Below are 14214 nucleotides of genomic sequence, written 5' to 3'. Positions count from 1 at the left end.
TTTCTGTTAGCCCTTTATTTTTGGGAGCTTTCTCCTTTCCAGCCCTGAGCCTGGCACTTCAGCTGAGCCAAGCTCTTCTGGTTCTCTTTTTTTTTGTATTTTCTGATGAGAGAAAAGACTTCTGCTTAGCTGTTCTGCTAAGCACGTGTTTGAAATAACTCTGGAGAGGGGAAATGGTGCCTCAGAGAATTTCCATTGCCATGACCCAGCTTCCTCCTCTGACCCTGCCCCCAGGACCTTGTCGTTTCCACCTGAGTGCTGCCCCATGCAGAGAAGGGGATTAGGAGTGAGCACAGCAGCCTGGAGGGTTTGTTGTGATTACAAACTGGAATATAAACAGGGCTTTTCCCCTCTGTGGGACCTGATCTCTCCAGGTGGGAATAAGGAAGGCAAGCTATGTTTTTCCTGCTGAAGTATAGGCTGAATTAACACCATACACTTAGTGGAAGAGACAAAAGTCATCCTACCTGTGCCTTGTCTCCTCTCTGCCTGCAAAGGATGGTGAAGATAGATGAGGAGAGACTGTGTCTGTCTCCAGGGGGGGCTGCAGATCCCACTGAGCTGTTTGGTACCATGTCCTGCCAACTGGAAAGTGAGTTAATTCACTCCTGCTGCTGCAGAGCCCTGCCAGTGCCTCTGCCATTCTCCTCCAGCCCAACCTTGTCTTTGCTGCTGCTGCTGCCACCCACAGCAGGACCTTGGTGCCACAGGAGTCCTGGTCAGAAACATCACAGGCATAGAATTTGCTAAGCAAGTTTTATAGATTTTCTTTTTTTGCCCCACAAAGCTGGAAAGACCATTAGAAATGTCTGCTCTTGGGGTGGTACAGAGCAGTCCTCCACATAGCACTTTGGTGTTGTGGTTTTATATTGCAGCCTGGACTGGTGATAGAGGGAACTGCAGTCAGCAGAAAGGAGTGTTGTTTCCAGCACTGTCTGCATGCTTGGGGATTGGTTTTCACTTAGGAGATGTTATGAAGGAGATTCTACAACAAAAACAACTCCTCACCCAAGCTTTGGGTCTGTTTTACCCATTGCTGCAATGTGCAGAGGACAGACCATCAGCTGCTATTTTCCACATGATTTCTTCTGTGCAGGGAATGGCATCTTTGGCACAAGCAGTGCATTCCTCCTCCCAGGATCGCCTGTGGTGTGTCCCGGGTGCCCGTGAGGGCAGGGGGGCTGCAGGCATGGCACACAGGTGTGGAGAGGCTCTTGGCTGTGGCAGCCTGGGGGGAAGGAGATCCCTCCTGAGGAATCCCGTGCAAACAGGAGTCTGCAGGGTCTGGCAGTGAGGAGGGGCCTGGCTGCACGGTGGGAGAGCTGGGACTGTGCTGCTGCTCCTTCCCAGGGCTCTGCTCCCGCCTGTTCCTGCAGGGCTCCACACCGGCCCGTGGACAGAACTCGTGACTCGAGGAGATTTAGCTACAGCCGAGATGCAGGGCAGGGAAAGCAGCCACAACCCGAGCCGTCAGTGCTCTGCCCTGGGGTGCTGCAATTGGGCGTGGATCAGCTGTAGGTTCAAGTCAGTGCTGGGGTTTATGTTGGCACAAACGTTCCCAAGGGACAGCTCTGGCTGTGAGAGGCAGCAGCAGCAGCAAACCAACAACGATGGAACTTGATCGCTGCGACACCGCAAACCTGATGGCAGAAGGCGCAGAGACGCGCCAGAGGTCGGAGGCTGAACAGCAGCAGAGCTTGGAGCACAATCCCCTTCCCGATTCCCCACCTACAGCTGATTCTACTGCAGGAAAACCAGCGCGGCATCCAAAGGCCGGGCTGTAAACAAGGGCCGGGGCCGTGAGGGGTCGGGTTGCCATGACGACCCGCCTCGCCCTCAGCGCGACTCTCGCGAGACTTACCCGGCGCGCCCCCGCGGGCTGGCAGTTCCCGCCCCTCTGGCGCGAGCGGGCGCGCTCCCCATTGGCTGGGCGCTGCGGGGCGGGCGCGCTCCCCATTGGTCGGGCTCTGCGGGGAGCGGCGGCGCTGCGGGCGCTGATTGGCCGTGGGGCGCGCAGGGGCGGTGCGCGCGGTCAGCATGGCGGCCCCGGCGCGGCGGAGCGTGGTGTTCGTGACAGGCAACGCCAAGAAACTGGAAGAGGTGAGGGCGGCGGGAGCGGGGCCTGGCCAGCGGGTTTGTTCCTATCCCTGCCACTCCCTTTTCACCTCCTTCTCCTTGCTCAGGTCACTCAGATCCTCGGGGACTCCTCTCCCTACACGCTGGTGGCGAAGAAAATTGACCGTAAGTTGTTGGCAGGGCCTGGCGGGGTGCGGCGGCCCGGCCCGGCCCTGCTCAGCTCCATCGCTGTGTCCGCAGTGCCCGAGTACCAGGGGGAACCGGATGAGATCTCGGTGCAGAAGTGTCGCGAAGCCGCCCGGCAGGTCGCTCGCTCCTTCGTGTTTCCCGGTGGGATGGGTGCGGAAGGATCCAGACCGGCCTCGCTGCTCTCCCATCACCTCGCTGCTCTGGGTTATGCTGTGTCCCTCTAGCAGCGGGAGCTCACGGGAGCTCCTTCAGTCCGGGCGTGATGGCTGCAGGACAAAGAGTTTTATGTCTGCTGAATATTCCAGAGCGGTCTTTGGGATGGGTGTCTTGAAAGAACCAAATGAGGGCTGAGACTGGAGAAAAATGCAGGCATCCTTTGGAACGCAGGCTTTCCCTTTACATGTGCTACAGGGTGGCAGGGACTGTTCAGCTCTGCTCATGAAAACTGCCCTGCAGTTCTTCAGCCTCTCTGGCCTGCATGGGGAGAGTTTGGGTTTGATTGTGTGTGTCTGGTGTGGGTTGCTTTTGAGGTCAAGTGGGAACCTGAGGATGGGACAGAGCAAGGGAGTGGGTTTGGAGGCAGTGCCTTCATTTAGGTCTAACGTTCTCCTTCTCTTGGGCTGTCACTGTAGGTTCAGGGACCTGTTATAGTAGAGGACACCTGCTTGTGCTTCAATGCCCTGGGGGGCCTTCCAGGACCCTACATGTAAGTAGAGGGGAAGCTGTTTCCCCTTTCACATGGCAGGGTTGGGGCACAGGCTGGCAGGGTGGGCTCCACACTCCAGGAGCAGCAGGGCCAGGGAGGTGATTGCTGCTCTGTGCCCTGCTCTTCATTCAGCCCCAGGGGCTGGACTGAACTCCTTGAGCCATGCTGGCACCCAGTCTTGTGGTGCTTGTTCTGGCAGCTTGGGAACCTGTCCAAAGAGCAGGTTCTGTGCACCAAAAACGGCTCCAAACCTTTCAGCAGGAGTCTGGTATGAATGCCCCATAAGTTTTAATCTAGGAGATAACAAAGTTACTATGTATTTCTATGGATGCAGTAAATTAAATACCCCACTGCTGTTTTCACTGTGTTCCCTTGAACTTAAGAGATAAGTCTGTCTTTCCTGATAAATAGTCAAGAATGAGTGATCTTACAGCATACTGAGAGGGATTCAAAGGCCTATGAAAATGTAAGCAACAGTGTCACAAGGATGCCTGTATTTCTGAAAGATAATAGCAAAAATTTATATTCCCCCTTTCCTTCCTTTTCAGAAAATGGTTCCTGGAGAAACTCAAGCCAGAAGGTACATCTCTCATTTACTGCTCTGTGTGTAACCCACTCCTTTGCCCCTGAAGTGGCTACCTGCCCATGCTGGGGGAAGCAACAGGTTCCTCCAGCCTGTTCTGGGCCCTCCTTCCCAGCATGGTGTTTTCTCATTAGTTTCATCCCTGGATTCCCAGACTCCTGCCTCTGCAGGCTGGTGGCAGGGCTCGTGGGAGCATCTTGTTTGTCCTCAGTGTGACCTGGAAGATCTCCTGCTCCCTGTGGCTTCAGGGCAAGCCCTTCTCCACTAATGCTCCCCTCCCTGGCTGTGCCTTGATCCTGCAGTTCAGAGTGTGACTGCAAATCCTGTGTTGGTCACATTAACATGAGCATTAATCACATTCAGTCACTGGGGGCTTTAGTCCTTCCTCGTGCTGCATGCTCTGTTGCTTCCTCTCCCAAATTCACAGCAGGGCTCTGGAGATGAGCTCTGAGTCTCTGGCTTCAGTCACAGCAGGAATCCTGCCAAGAACATCCCAATGTCTGAGATTTGTCTTCTCCTGTGATGGTTGGGAATGCCATGTGAAGCTCTCTTCCTATCCATCCGTGCCTGGGTGGGTGTGCTGCTCTCCCAGGGAGCAGCAGCACCTCCAGGGTCCCTTCTGTGTCCCTCAGGTCTGCACAAGCTGCTGGCTGGCTTTGAGGACAAGTCTGCCTATGCACTCTGCACCTTCGCCTTCAGCAGCGGGAACCCCGAGGAGCCAGTGAGGCTCTTCAAAGGCCAGACCCATGTAGGTGTGCCTGGGGAAGGCACTGTGTGAGGGGGGAGGGCTGTGCTCTGAGTTCATAGCAGCTCTGGCTCTGCTGAGGACAATTCTGATGGCTTTGGGGTTGCTGAATGTTGGGAACAGGCCTAGGGAGAGTGCAGCTGGTGGGAGGTGGGTGCCCCTTGACCAGTGGTGCTTCCTGAACTCTGCATGTGACCTCAGCCCCCCATCTCCCTCTGACAGGGCTGTATTCAGCTACAGTTCTTAGCTGTTATTTGGAGAGGTCAAAGCACTGTCAGCATGGGGCACCATAGTGAGTTTGGAGCTGTTAATTTTGGTCACACCCTGGGGAGCAGCTAGGAGAGCCTGTGGTGGCTGCAGTGTCTGTGTTTGAAATGTCTCTGCAAGGCAAGTGCAGTCTTTAGGGGTTTTTTCGTGCTTTCTCCTGCAGGGAATGATAGTGGAGCCCAGAGGCCCTCGGGATTTTGGCTGGGATCCCTGCTTTCAGCCAGATGGATACAACCAGACGTAAGTGGTGTTTTACCTACGGCTCTTTATGTGAAGCAAACCTGGGTCAAGTGTGTCCAGAGGAACTTGCTTGTGAGGAAGGGCATCAGGGAGAAATGTCCTCCTGGATCAGAGCACAGTGGGTAATGGGAAGCCTCTGGATCATTGTGTCACTACAGACACCCTGCTGAGCCAAGCAGGGAGGCACAGGGGGAGTTTTTGGTGCTCGGGGGATGCACTGTAGTCTCTCTGCTAATGACACGTGTGGTTTCTGTCCCCCGCAGCTACGCTGAAATGCCCAAGGCAGTGAAGAACACCATCTCACACCGCTACAGGGCGCTGAGTGAGCTCTCAGCCTTCTTTCTTCAGAGCGACTCGACAGAGCCCCGCCCCGCTCCCAGCTAGCGCCGAGCCGTGGGGTCTCACACGCACACAGTTACTGGGGTCAGGAAGCACCTCTGGAGATCACCCGGTCCAACTCCCCTCCAAGGCATGCCACACCCATCCCCAGCACAGACTCCTGCCGCGGGATCCCATTAAAGCTGCTCCTTTTGAACCCACCGCTGCCTCCTCCTCCGCTCTTTTTGATGCTCCAGCAGTGTCGCAGAGCCCAGCGGGTGTGGGTGTGAAAGCTGCGCGGTTCTGATTCGGGGGAGACTCCGCACCGGCACCGGGCGGGGGCGCGCCCGGGCCGCTGCGCGCTCCCGTTAGCCAATGGGGAGCAGCCGGGGCGGAGTCAGCCAATGGGGGAGCGGCCGGGGTGGGGCAGCCAATGGGGGAGTGGCCGGGGCGGAGTCAGCCAATGGGGGAGCGGCCGGGGCGGAGGCAGCCAATGGGGGAGTGGCCGGGGTGGGGCAGCCAATGGGGGAGCGGCCAGGGTGGGACAGCCAATGGGGGAGTGGCCGGGGTGGGGCAGCCAATGGGGGAGCGGCCGGGGCGGAATCAGCCAATGGGGAGCGGACGCACCACGCCGCGCAGGCGGAAGCGGTCAGCGGAGGAAACACGTGGGGCCGTGGCGGCGGGAGCGGGGCACGGCACGCGGCCCGGCCATGGAGCTGCTGCCCCGCAGCCCCGCCGAGTTCGGCTCCGCACGCTACTGGGATCGCTTCTTCCGCCAGCGCGGACAGCGGCCCTTCGAGTGGTACGGGGCCTTCCCGGAGCTCTGCCCCGTTCTGTACAAGTATGTGCGGCCCCGCGACAAGGTGAGCCCCGGCTGGTACTCAGCGCTGTGTTCCCTCCGGACTCCTCCTGGGCGGCGAGCTCTGAGGTTGTTTAGCCTGGAGAAGAGGAGGCTCAGAAGTGACCTTACCGCTCTCTACAACTCCCTGAACGGAGGTTGTAGCCAGCTGGGCGTCTGTTTCTTCTCCCAGGCAACAAGCGACAGGATGAAATAACATAGTCTGAAGCTACTCCAGGGAGGGTTTAGGGTGGACTTTCGGAGGATGAATTTCTTCAGAGAAAGGGCGCTTAGATATTGGAATGAACTGCCTAGAGAGGTGGTGGAGTCAGCGTCCCTGGAGATGCTTAAGGAAAGACTGAATGTGGCACTCAGTGGTGTTTGGTCATAGTCTGGACTCCGTGTTCTCAGAGGGCTTTTCCAGTCTAGCTGGGTCTGTGTGCAGGGCCTGACACAGATGATGTGAAACTCCCAGTGTGCCTTAGCAAGAGGACAGGAGAGACCCCTGGTCTGGGGAGCTGTGGGCTTAAAACATCAGGGTCATTCTCAAAAAAACATGCAGATGCATCACTTCTCTGCCCATGGGACTTTTCTCTGTGGACATGTTATCTTAGGCCATATGGAGTGATTTTGCAGGCCCTGAGGGTGTGGTTGTCACAGAGGGCTCCTAGACACATCTGATATTTGCTCCTATGATGGGGGGGATGTTTCCAGAGTGTTCTCACCATCACACTGCTCTCCTGCTGCTGCCCAGGTTCTGGTGGTGGGCTGTGGGAACTCGGAGCTGAGCGAGCAGATGTATGACGTGGGCATGTGCGAGGACATCGTCAACATCGACATCAGCGACGCCGTCATCCGCCAGATGCGGGAGCGCAGCGCCGGCACGAGGCCGAGCATGAGCTACCTGCTGATGGACATGCTCCAGATGGACTTCCCTGACAGCCACTTCCAAGTGGTCCTGGACAAAGGCACGCTGGATGCTCTCCTGACTGATGAAGAGGAGGCCACTTTGGCCAAGGTGGACCAGATGTTCGCTGAGATCAGCCGGGTCCTGCAGGTAGGAGGGCGCTACCTCTGCGTCTCCTTGGCTCAAGCCCACGTGCTGAAGAAAGCTGTGGAATACTTCTCCCAGGAAGGCTGGGTCGTGCGTGTCCACCAGGTGGCCAGCAGTGGGGACAAGCAGCAGTTTGTCCTGCCAGTCTTCGTGTATGTCATGACCAAGTTCAGGAAGATCCCTGGCTCATCAGCACAGATCCTGGAGATCTGCCCTGAGGATCAGGACAAGCCGATGCGGGTGGAGAGCGCAGAGCGGCTGGTGGCAGCAGTGAAGGACAGGCAGCATTATGCCCTGCTCTGCAGCCAGATAAGCAAAACTCCCTGCAGGGAACAGGTTTCCTTGGATCTGTGTGATAAAGAGAGTGGGAAGCCTCGCTACACACTGCACGTGGTCGACAGCCCCTCAGTGAAACCTTCCCGGGACAATCACTTTGCCATCTTCATCAGTGAGTACAGCCTGGCCTGGCTCCACTCAGGTGGTTGCCCTGGCCAGAAGCTGCAAAACAGCCAGCCTTTCAAGGCCTTTGAATCTGGGGCTGGTGAGGGAAATAACCAGCTTGTGTTGGCTTGGGTTGATGTTTTAGTCCTGGCTTGGCGGTGGGGTATGTGCTTGCCTGGTGGTGCAAGCAGAGATCTGGCACAGAGCTTATTGGGCAGAGAGACACTGCCTGCCCTACCTCCAAGGTGATTCCTGCCTGGATGCTGGTGACAGCCAAGTTAGCACAATGCAGCTGGGAAGGCATTACTGCTCTGTCTGGGTGCTCTGAGGCTGCACTCACAGAGATGCATCGGCTTCTGCCAGCAGCACCATTCCCTCCCTGCATGGCTGCAAAGCTGGGGCTTAGCACAGCCTGGAGACAGGTCAGGAGCCTGCTGGACACCTCCTTCTATTGAGATGTGGCTTTTCCAGCTTCTTGCATGAGCCTGCCTAAAACAGGAGAGAGATCTTGGCTCTCCTGATGGTCACAGCCAAGCAGCGGTACCTCCCTTAAATGTCTTGCCATTCCCTGTGGCTCCTCCGTGGGAGGCTGAAGGGCCAGGAGCAGCCCAGGCTGATGGCAGCCCCTTGTGCAGTCCCACAGGGCAGAGAAACCGAGTGGCTCTTTGGGACGGAGGAGGGGCGGAGGCAGCTGGCGGCCAGCGCGGGCTTCGGGCGCCTGGTCACGGTGGCCCTGCACAGGGAGCAGCACTACGAGGGCATGGCCAGCATCCAGGCAGAGCTGTCGGGGAAGGTGATGGAGCTGGCCCCGCCGGGCCTCCCTGCCCGCCAGCAGGTGAGCCCCCCCTGCCCAGCCCCTGGCTAGGCTTCCCAAAACAGGGCCAGGCTGGGTCTGCCAGCAGGGAAACCCACTTCTCTTGGCTTTCCCTCCAGCTGTCTGCCTGTTCTTGGAGGCAGGATTTGAGGTGCTTGTGTGGTAGGATTCAGTACAAAGTCCTTGCCCTCCAAAACCCAGCATCCCAAGAAAAGCACAGATCCTGAAAGTATCCCTGTCTTCATTCTGGCTTTAACTTCTGTTCCTTTTGTCTTCTCCTTCCTGCCCCAACTGCACACATCTAAACTGTTGCAAAAAGTCTTGCTGTGCTTGCTCCCTGTATTCCCTGTGTTGGGAGTGAATCTAGTGCAGATCCCCAGCTCTCCTGTGACATCCCACTGCTCCTCTATTGTGTCCGCTTCATCCTGGCTCTGTAGCCATAGGCAGAACAGTGGGAGTGCTGAGCTCTCTTCCTGCAGCCTTTCCTCCTTCAGAGCAGCCCCTGTCCTCCCTGCAGGTGCCTTTCCTGTCCGTGGGAGGGGACATTGGGGTGCGGGCAGTGCGGCACTGTGGCAGCAGCCCCCTGAGCGGGGACTTCGTGGTGGAGGACGTCAGGGGAGATGGCACCTGCTACTTCCGCCGCCTCGTCTTCCTCCAGAACAGGAACGTGGTGCAGTCAGAGGCTCGGCTCTTGGCCCCCACGCCTCTCCCAGGTACGTGGGACAGGGGCCAAGGCTGATTTTTTGTGGTGACAGAGAGTGAGAGCAATACAGAAAGAAGGTAGAAATCCTGCTGGGACCTGCCTGTCATGTCCCAGAGCAGCTCTGGAAGTGTTTTTACACCGTGGGTGGGACAGACCTGGGAGTGACTGGTCCACAGAAAGCACCTTTATCTCCCCCTTGCCTTACTGGTGTCTTACAGGCCAGAAGAAGCGGAGGAAGGACAAGAAGAAACCCAGCCCCACTGAGCCACCTGGAGCCATCGACAAGAGCTACCTGTGCTGTGAGCACCACAAGGCCATGGTTGCGGGGCTCTGCCTGCTGGGGGGCCCCGACGCCCTCCCAGGTGACAGTGGGAGGCTGTGCTGGGGGCAGGTGTGCCCTCCCCAGAGCAGTTTGGGGGCGGTGGGTGGGATGAGCAGTGGCACTGTGGCATGCTGCTGGCTCACTGGCTGCTCTGGGTTGGCAGGAGAGCTGGCAGTGCTGGTGGTGGGGCTCGGTGGGGGCAGCCTGCCCCTCTTCGTGCACGATTACTTCTCGCAGGCCCACGTGGCCGTGGTGGAGATCGACCCCTCCATGCTGGAAGTGGCCACGCGCTGGTTCGGTTTCTCCCAGGGTGACAGGATGCAAGTGCACGTCTCTGATGGCCTGGACTACGTGGCCAAGCTGGCAGCTGAAGGTACCAGCCATCTCACAGAGCATTGCAGCTGCCCCATTGAGCCCAGTGGGTGGGTAGCAGAGCCCTGGGCTGTTGTCACCACCTGCTTCCTCTCCCTGCCGTGTGTCACAATCTCCAGCCTCACCAGGTGTCTGCAGCTCACAGCCTGTCCTTGCCAGCCTGAGATTTGTTGGTTTCCCCAGCACGTAGGGCTTGTAAAGAGAAACCCCAGCAGAGAATTCACCCATAGCATGGTAGAAGGGGTGTCTTGACAATCCCACCTTTGGCCTTCCCATGTGTGTAGCTCACCTCTGTCCCATAGGATGACAGCTCTGTTCTTCATCCTGCAGCCCCAGCCCAGTATGATGCCATCATGTTTGATGTGGACAGCAAAGACCTCACAGTGGGGATGAGCTGCCCGCCCCCAGCCTTTGTGGAAAAGCCCTTTCTGCAGAAAGTTAAAACCATCCTCAAGCCAGAAGGTAGGAGGGGAGATCTGGCCATGTCCTCATGGCCAGGCTGCTGGTTATCTGTGGAGTTGGGGCTGTGCCAGTTTTTCTCATCCTGGAGAACATTGGCCACAGCTGCACAGCATCCCTTTCTGCATCTGGGTGTTTCAGTGGGTGCTGTTGCAGGAACTCAGGACTTAACCAGTGTGATTAAGCAGAAGCCACTTCATTGTTTACATTCTTAAAGTACTGTCCACACGATCACACATTATTTGATTGGTGCCTCTGTCTTGTCCACATGCTCTGCACACGCTTTTCAGGAAATATGATTGGTTACAGTCCAGTGCTTCACACCCCTTTCTTTATCTGCTTCTTGCACTCTTGGTATTCTGTTTCTCAGCCTTTTCTTTCCCAGTTTAGCACAATTTGTTTCAGTAACCTTGACGAATGCCAGAGTTTTTGATAAGACAACTAAAGGTGGCTTGGCTGGAGCACTGTGGCCTAAGCTGTTCAAATATATTGCTACACACTGACAGCAGGATGGAGAGGGTGGCCTGCAATGTTGCTGGCTCAGGCAGGCTGACACATCCCAGAGGGGCCAGCAGAGTTCTCTGGAAGCAGAAGGTGTAGGCAGTATGTGAGAACAGATCTTGTGGCCATCCACAACCCGTGGGGCACCAAGGGGACATTTTCACCAGGGTGGCAGTGATGCCTAGAGGAGCTGAAACAGAGGCTAGACAGAGTTAAAGGAATAAAATGGCTATTTATTGAGGGCCCTTCAAAGGCTACACCCTGGCAGTACCAGTGCCACAGTCCCTGCCTGGATGGCTTCAAGGTGGAAGCAAGAGGGCTTGGTCACAGGATCTCACATTTTTATAGGTTTTAGTCCATTTGCATACAGAAGTCAGCTGTCCAATTAATAGCCTGAAATAATTAAGTTTTATCCTCCTTGCTTGCCTGCCCTCCTTTTTTCATGTTGTTTATGCTTAGGGCCTGAAGTTTGAAGAGATTTTCTTTGAGTCCCCAACTGGAGTAGGACTGTTTTGCCTTTACCACTGTCCTGGTTTGAAGGACAGGTGTCTGCCAATAAAGGCAGGAGCTTCTCTTTGAAATGGAGAATGTAAGCCCCCTCCCTCCAAATTATTATAGTTTTGAAATTAAGGGGCTCTCAGGCAAAGATATGGGAATTAGGAATAACAATTCTTTACTAGGAAAATTAAAATAGAAATGCAGTATTACAAAGAACAATCCCAAACCCTGCCAGAGTCAGAATCCAAGCTGACACCCATCAGTCAGTCAGGGTGGTGGCAGCAGTCCCATTCAATGGTGGCTGCATCCTCCTGCAGTGGCAGATGTGGTTCAGCTGGAGCAGTGCTCCTGGAGAAGGTGCAGGGATGATGTGGAAAGGTCTGGCTTTCCTCTGGAATCCAGTGGGAAGAAGGTCCCTTGGTGTCCAAAATCTCAGTTTTTCTCTGGGTAGGAAAGGCTTGGCTGCTCCCCCTGGCTGGAGCATCTCCCAGTGGGATGATGGAATTTTATCAGTCATGCAGTGGGACTGAATGGGCCAGCAGCAGATGATATCTCCTGGAGGGAGGATGGGCTGTGGAAAGATAAAGATGATTTCCCCAGCTGGTTTAAAGCTGGCCCATTAGCAGATAATATGTGCCAGGAGATCAGGGTCACTGCCCCACCCAGCTCAGCAGATGGGGACAGAACACACATTGCTGGCCACGTCAATCTACACAACCACCTGAAAAGATCCAAGTAACGCTTAATATAAAACTAAAAGCTGCACAGCTGAGTAGAACAGAAAAACAAGGCATCATTTTCATCAGGCTGGGATACACAGGCTGCTCTGAACTCCCCTCTCTCACCCTGCCACAGGAGTCTTCGTGCTCAACCTGGTGTGCCGTGATGCCGGCCTGAAGGAGTCCGTGCTGGCCGCCCTCAGGGACGTGTTCCCGCTGCTCTACGCCCGCAGCATCCAAGGGGAGGTCAACGAGATCCTGCTGTGCCAGGCGGGCCCCGCGGGCCGGCACAGTCCCGCCGAGCTGGGGGCGCGGGCCCGGGCGCTGGAGGCGGCGCTGCGAGGGCCGGGCCGGCCCTGGGACGGCTCCTGGGCGCTGGCAGACACGCTGCAGGCCCTGCACATCCTCTGAGGGGCTCTCTGCTGCTTGGCCCCGCAGCAGGGTGGCTGTGGCTGGCACTGTGGCTGCCCCCCAGCCTGCTGGAGGGGCGGGAGTGGCACGGCAGGGCGGCTCCTGCAGCTGGGGTGAGGTCAGGGAGGTGCTGTGGGTTTGGGTCTGTCCTCCTTGCTTTCCCACTTTGGGGAGAGCATCCCTCCGACCCTCCTTCCCCTTCAGCACGGCTCCTTTTGTTCTCATGGTGCCTCTCCTGTTCCAGGCCTGCTTGTGGATGTGTGTGGGTGGGCTGTGAGCTGTGGGAATAAAGTGCTCAGGGCTGCTCAAGGCCCTTTCCAGTGCTTTGTTAAGGCTTATTTCTGAAGCACCCACACCCCTGGAAAAACTACAGTCACCTCTGCACTTCAAAGGTGTGTTCTGGCAGCTGGCCATTGAACCCCACTGCCCCACTCATCCTCCCCAAACTGCATCCCACATTTCCCCTCTTCTGAATCTCTCCACTGAGCTGAAACCCCTGAGCTCAGAGCTCTTCTGCCCCAGGGTCAGCAGGACCCAGCCCTGGGATCAGGCTCCTGGCCACACCAACCCACTTGCCCTGCTGCTGCAGGTCAGCCTTCCTGCAGGATGAAAGGGCAGCAAGAATTATCCATTGGGGTGTTGCCACAGCACCCCAGTCCTGCCAGACAGCTCATTCAAGAGCTGATCTGTGTGTCCTGGCTGGTTATAGAACAGCTCACCTGCATGACCAGCTCCTCATTCATTCATCACAATCTGTTTCTGAGGGCTTGTCTTTCTTCCCTGCAACAGCTGGTGCCAAAATGAGCCTGAGACATGGTACCCAAGTGACCAGCTTGCAGACAGCAAGGTGACAAACAGGTGCTTTGCCACTGATCTTGCACCCTCACTCCATGCTCCCTTCTGCCAGGCAGACTGAGAGAGGACATCTGACAGCTGCTTCCCAAAGTTTCAGCTTTCGTATTTTCCAGATTCTGTGCTGCATTGAGGTGTGACTCTGAACTCCATATAAAGTGTTGGCAAGTTCTCCTCCCAGCTCAGTCACACAAAACAATCCTTTTCCAGCCCCAGAACTGCTGCAGCTTCAGCCCCAAAAAGTGCAAACAGCAGAATTGAGGAGAGAATCTGGGAGGATGGGACTGCAGAACCTGGAGCTGGAATGGGACAATTAACCTCAATATGGAAATGGACCAAAACTTATAAAAGTGTGAAACTCATGACTCTGAGCCCATCTTGGATGTAACCACAGCTGAGCTCTTGCACTGTCCAAGGTGAATCCTTTGAAGGGCTTTTAATTAATCCCTGATTTATTCACTTAGCACTGTCCAGCCTCTGTTCTAGGCAGCCTCTTTAGGCATCAAAAGGACACCCCAAAGGCTCTCAGCCCCTGAAGCAGTGGGGACCATGGGGGCACTGCACTAAAGCAGGAGATGGGGCTGTTGGTGCCCAGGATGCACCATGGCAGCTGTGCTGCCAGCAAGCACCTCCCTCTGATCAGCAATTGGGCAGGTATTTTCATTTTAATTTGGGAACTGCTCTGTTCAGATCCCTTCTCTGATGGTTCCTCCCTTGTTCCCCTTCACACAGAGGGACAGATGGGTGTCCTACTTTCTCCCTGGGCCAACCTGCATCTACGCAGAGGGAGTAGATGCTTTTTTTAATAAGTGCTTTTGATGGTTCCTAGGCCCAGGAGAGCAGGGCTGGCCTGCTCCCTGCCTCAGATAAAGGCTGGCAAGAGTGAGTTCTGTGGTGAGTTCAGAACAGCACAGGGGGAGAAACAAAGCTGAAGCTGGAGCTGAAGTGTGCTTGCCCCCGTGCAGTTTCTAAAGCTTCTCTGTGATGAGCACTGTTTTGAAAGATATCTATTATTCACCTTGCTTAGCAATGGCAAATTTCTCAACTAGATCAGCACTGCTGCATTTACTGGGGGTTTTTTTAGCTTAGTTTGCAATTCTCAACAT

The 14214-nt window shown here is 55.9% G+C and overlaps 2 protein-coding genes and 1 long non-coding RNA gene across 4 annotated transcripts; 2 read left to right on the top strand and 1 right to left on the bottom strand.

Moving 5' to 3' along the window:
- Positions 1 to 737: 737 nt before the first annotated feature.
- On the bottom strand, positions 738 to 1931 carry LOC306805650. 2 transcript variants are annotated; one of them, XR_013775253.1, is made up of 2 exons: positions 1729 to 1931; positions 738 to 1640 (listed from the first exon to the last, which is right to left on the bottom strand). It is a non-coding gene; the product is annotated as an uncharacterized lncRNA (long non-coding RNA). The 2 variants fall into 2 exon arrangements; XR_013775254.1 differs by having other exon boundaries at positions 1733 to 1931.
- Positions 1932 to 1956: 25 nt separating this feature from the next.
- Positions 1957 to 5345, top strand: ITPA (inosine triphosphatase). The gene is made up of 8 exons (XM_079313649.1): positions 1957 to 2100; positions 2184 to 2241; positions 2317 to 2381; positions 2898 to 2971; positions 3520 to 3551; positions 4187 to 4302; positions 4730 to 4806; positions 5070 to 5345. The coding sequence occupies exons 1-8, from the start codon at positions 2038 to 2040 to the stop codon at positions 5188 to 5190; spliced, it is 606 nt and encodes a 201-aa protein (XP_079169775.1). The 5' UTR covers positions 1957 to 2037; the 3' UTR covers positions 5191 to 5345.
- A 425-nt stretch (positions 5346 to 5770) lies between these two features.
- On the top strand, positions 5771 to 12332 carry METTL13 (methyltransferase 13, eEF1A N-terminus and K55). Its single transcript, XM_079313624.1, has 8 exons — positions 5771 to 5987; positions 6717 to 7464; positions 8093 to 8292; positions 8789 to 8984; positions 9193 to 9336; positions 9460 to 9669; positions 9999 to 10130; positions 11982 to 12332. The coding sequence occupies exons 1-8, from the start codon at positions 5835 to 5837 to the stop codon at positions 12254 to 12256; spliced, it is 2058 nt and encodes a 685-aa protein (XP_079169750.1). The 5' UTR covers positions 5771 to 5834; the 3' UTR covers positions 12257 to 12332.
- The last annotated feature ends 1882 nt before the right edge of the window (positions 12333 to 14214 follow it).

This window comes from Erithacus rubecula (genome assembly GCF_903797595.1).
Source record: "Erithacus rubecula genome assembly, chromosome: 10".
In the NCBI taxonomy this organism is placed as follows: domain Eukaryota; kingdom Metazoa; phylum Chordata; class Aves; order Passeriformes; family Muscicapidae; genus Erithacus; species Erithacus rubecula.
This window is presented reverse-complemented; position numbering and strand designations above follow the sequence as displayed.

What these genes read in the sequence shown, in the direction of transcription:
- ITPA (XM_079313649.1), top strand. Translation starts at nt 2,038, where the DNA reads ATGGCGGCCCCGGCGCGGCGGAGCGTGGTGTTCGTGACAGGCAACGCC. An exon ending in GGTGGCGAAGAAAATTGACC is followed by an intron (nt 2,242 to 2,316) that starts GTAAGTTGTTGG and finishes CTGTGTCCGCAG; the next exon opens with TGCCCGAGTACCAGGGGGAA. An exon ending in CCAGATGGATACAACCAGAC is followed by an intron (nt 4,807 to 5,069) that starts GTAAGTGGTGTT and finishes TGTCCCCCGCAG; the next exon opens with CTACGCTGAAATGCCCAAGG.
- METTL13 (XM_079313624.1), top strand. Translation starts at nt 5,835, where the DNA reads ATGGAGCTGCTGCCCCGCAGCCCCGCCGAGTTCGGCTCCGCACGCTAC. An exon ending in TCACTTTGCCATCTTCATCA is followed by an intron (nt 7,465 to 8,092) that starts GTGAGTACAGCC and finishes CCCCTTGTGCAG; the next exon opens with TCCCACAGGGCAGAGAAACC. An exon ending in GGCCAAGCTGGCAGCTGAAG is followed by an intron (nt 9,670 to 9,998) that starts GTACCAGCCATC and finishes TTCATCCTGCAG; the next exon opens with CCCCAGCCCAGTATGATGCC.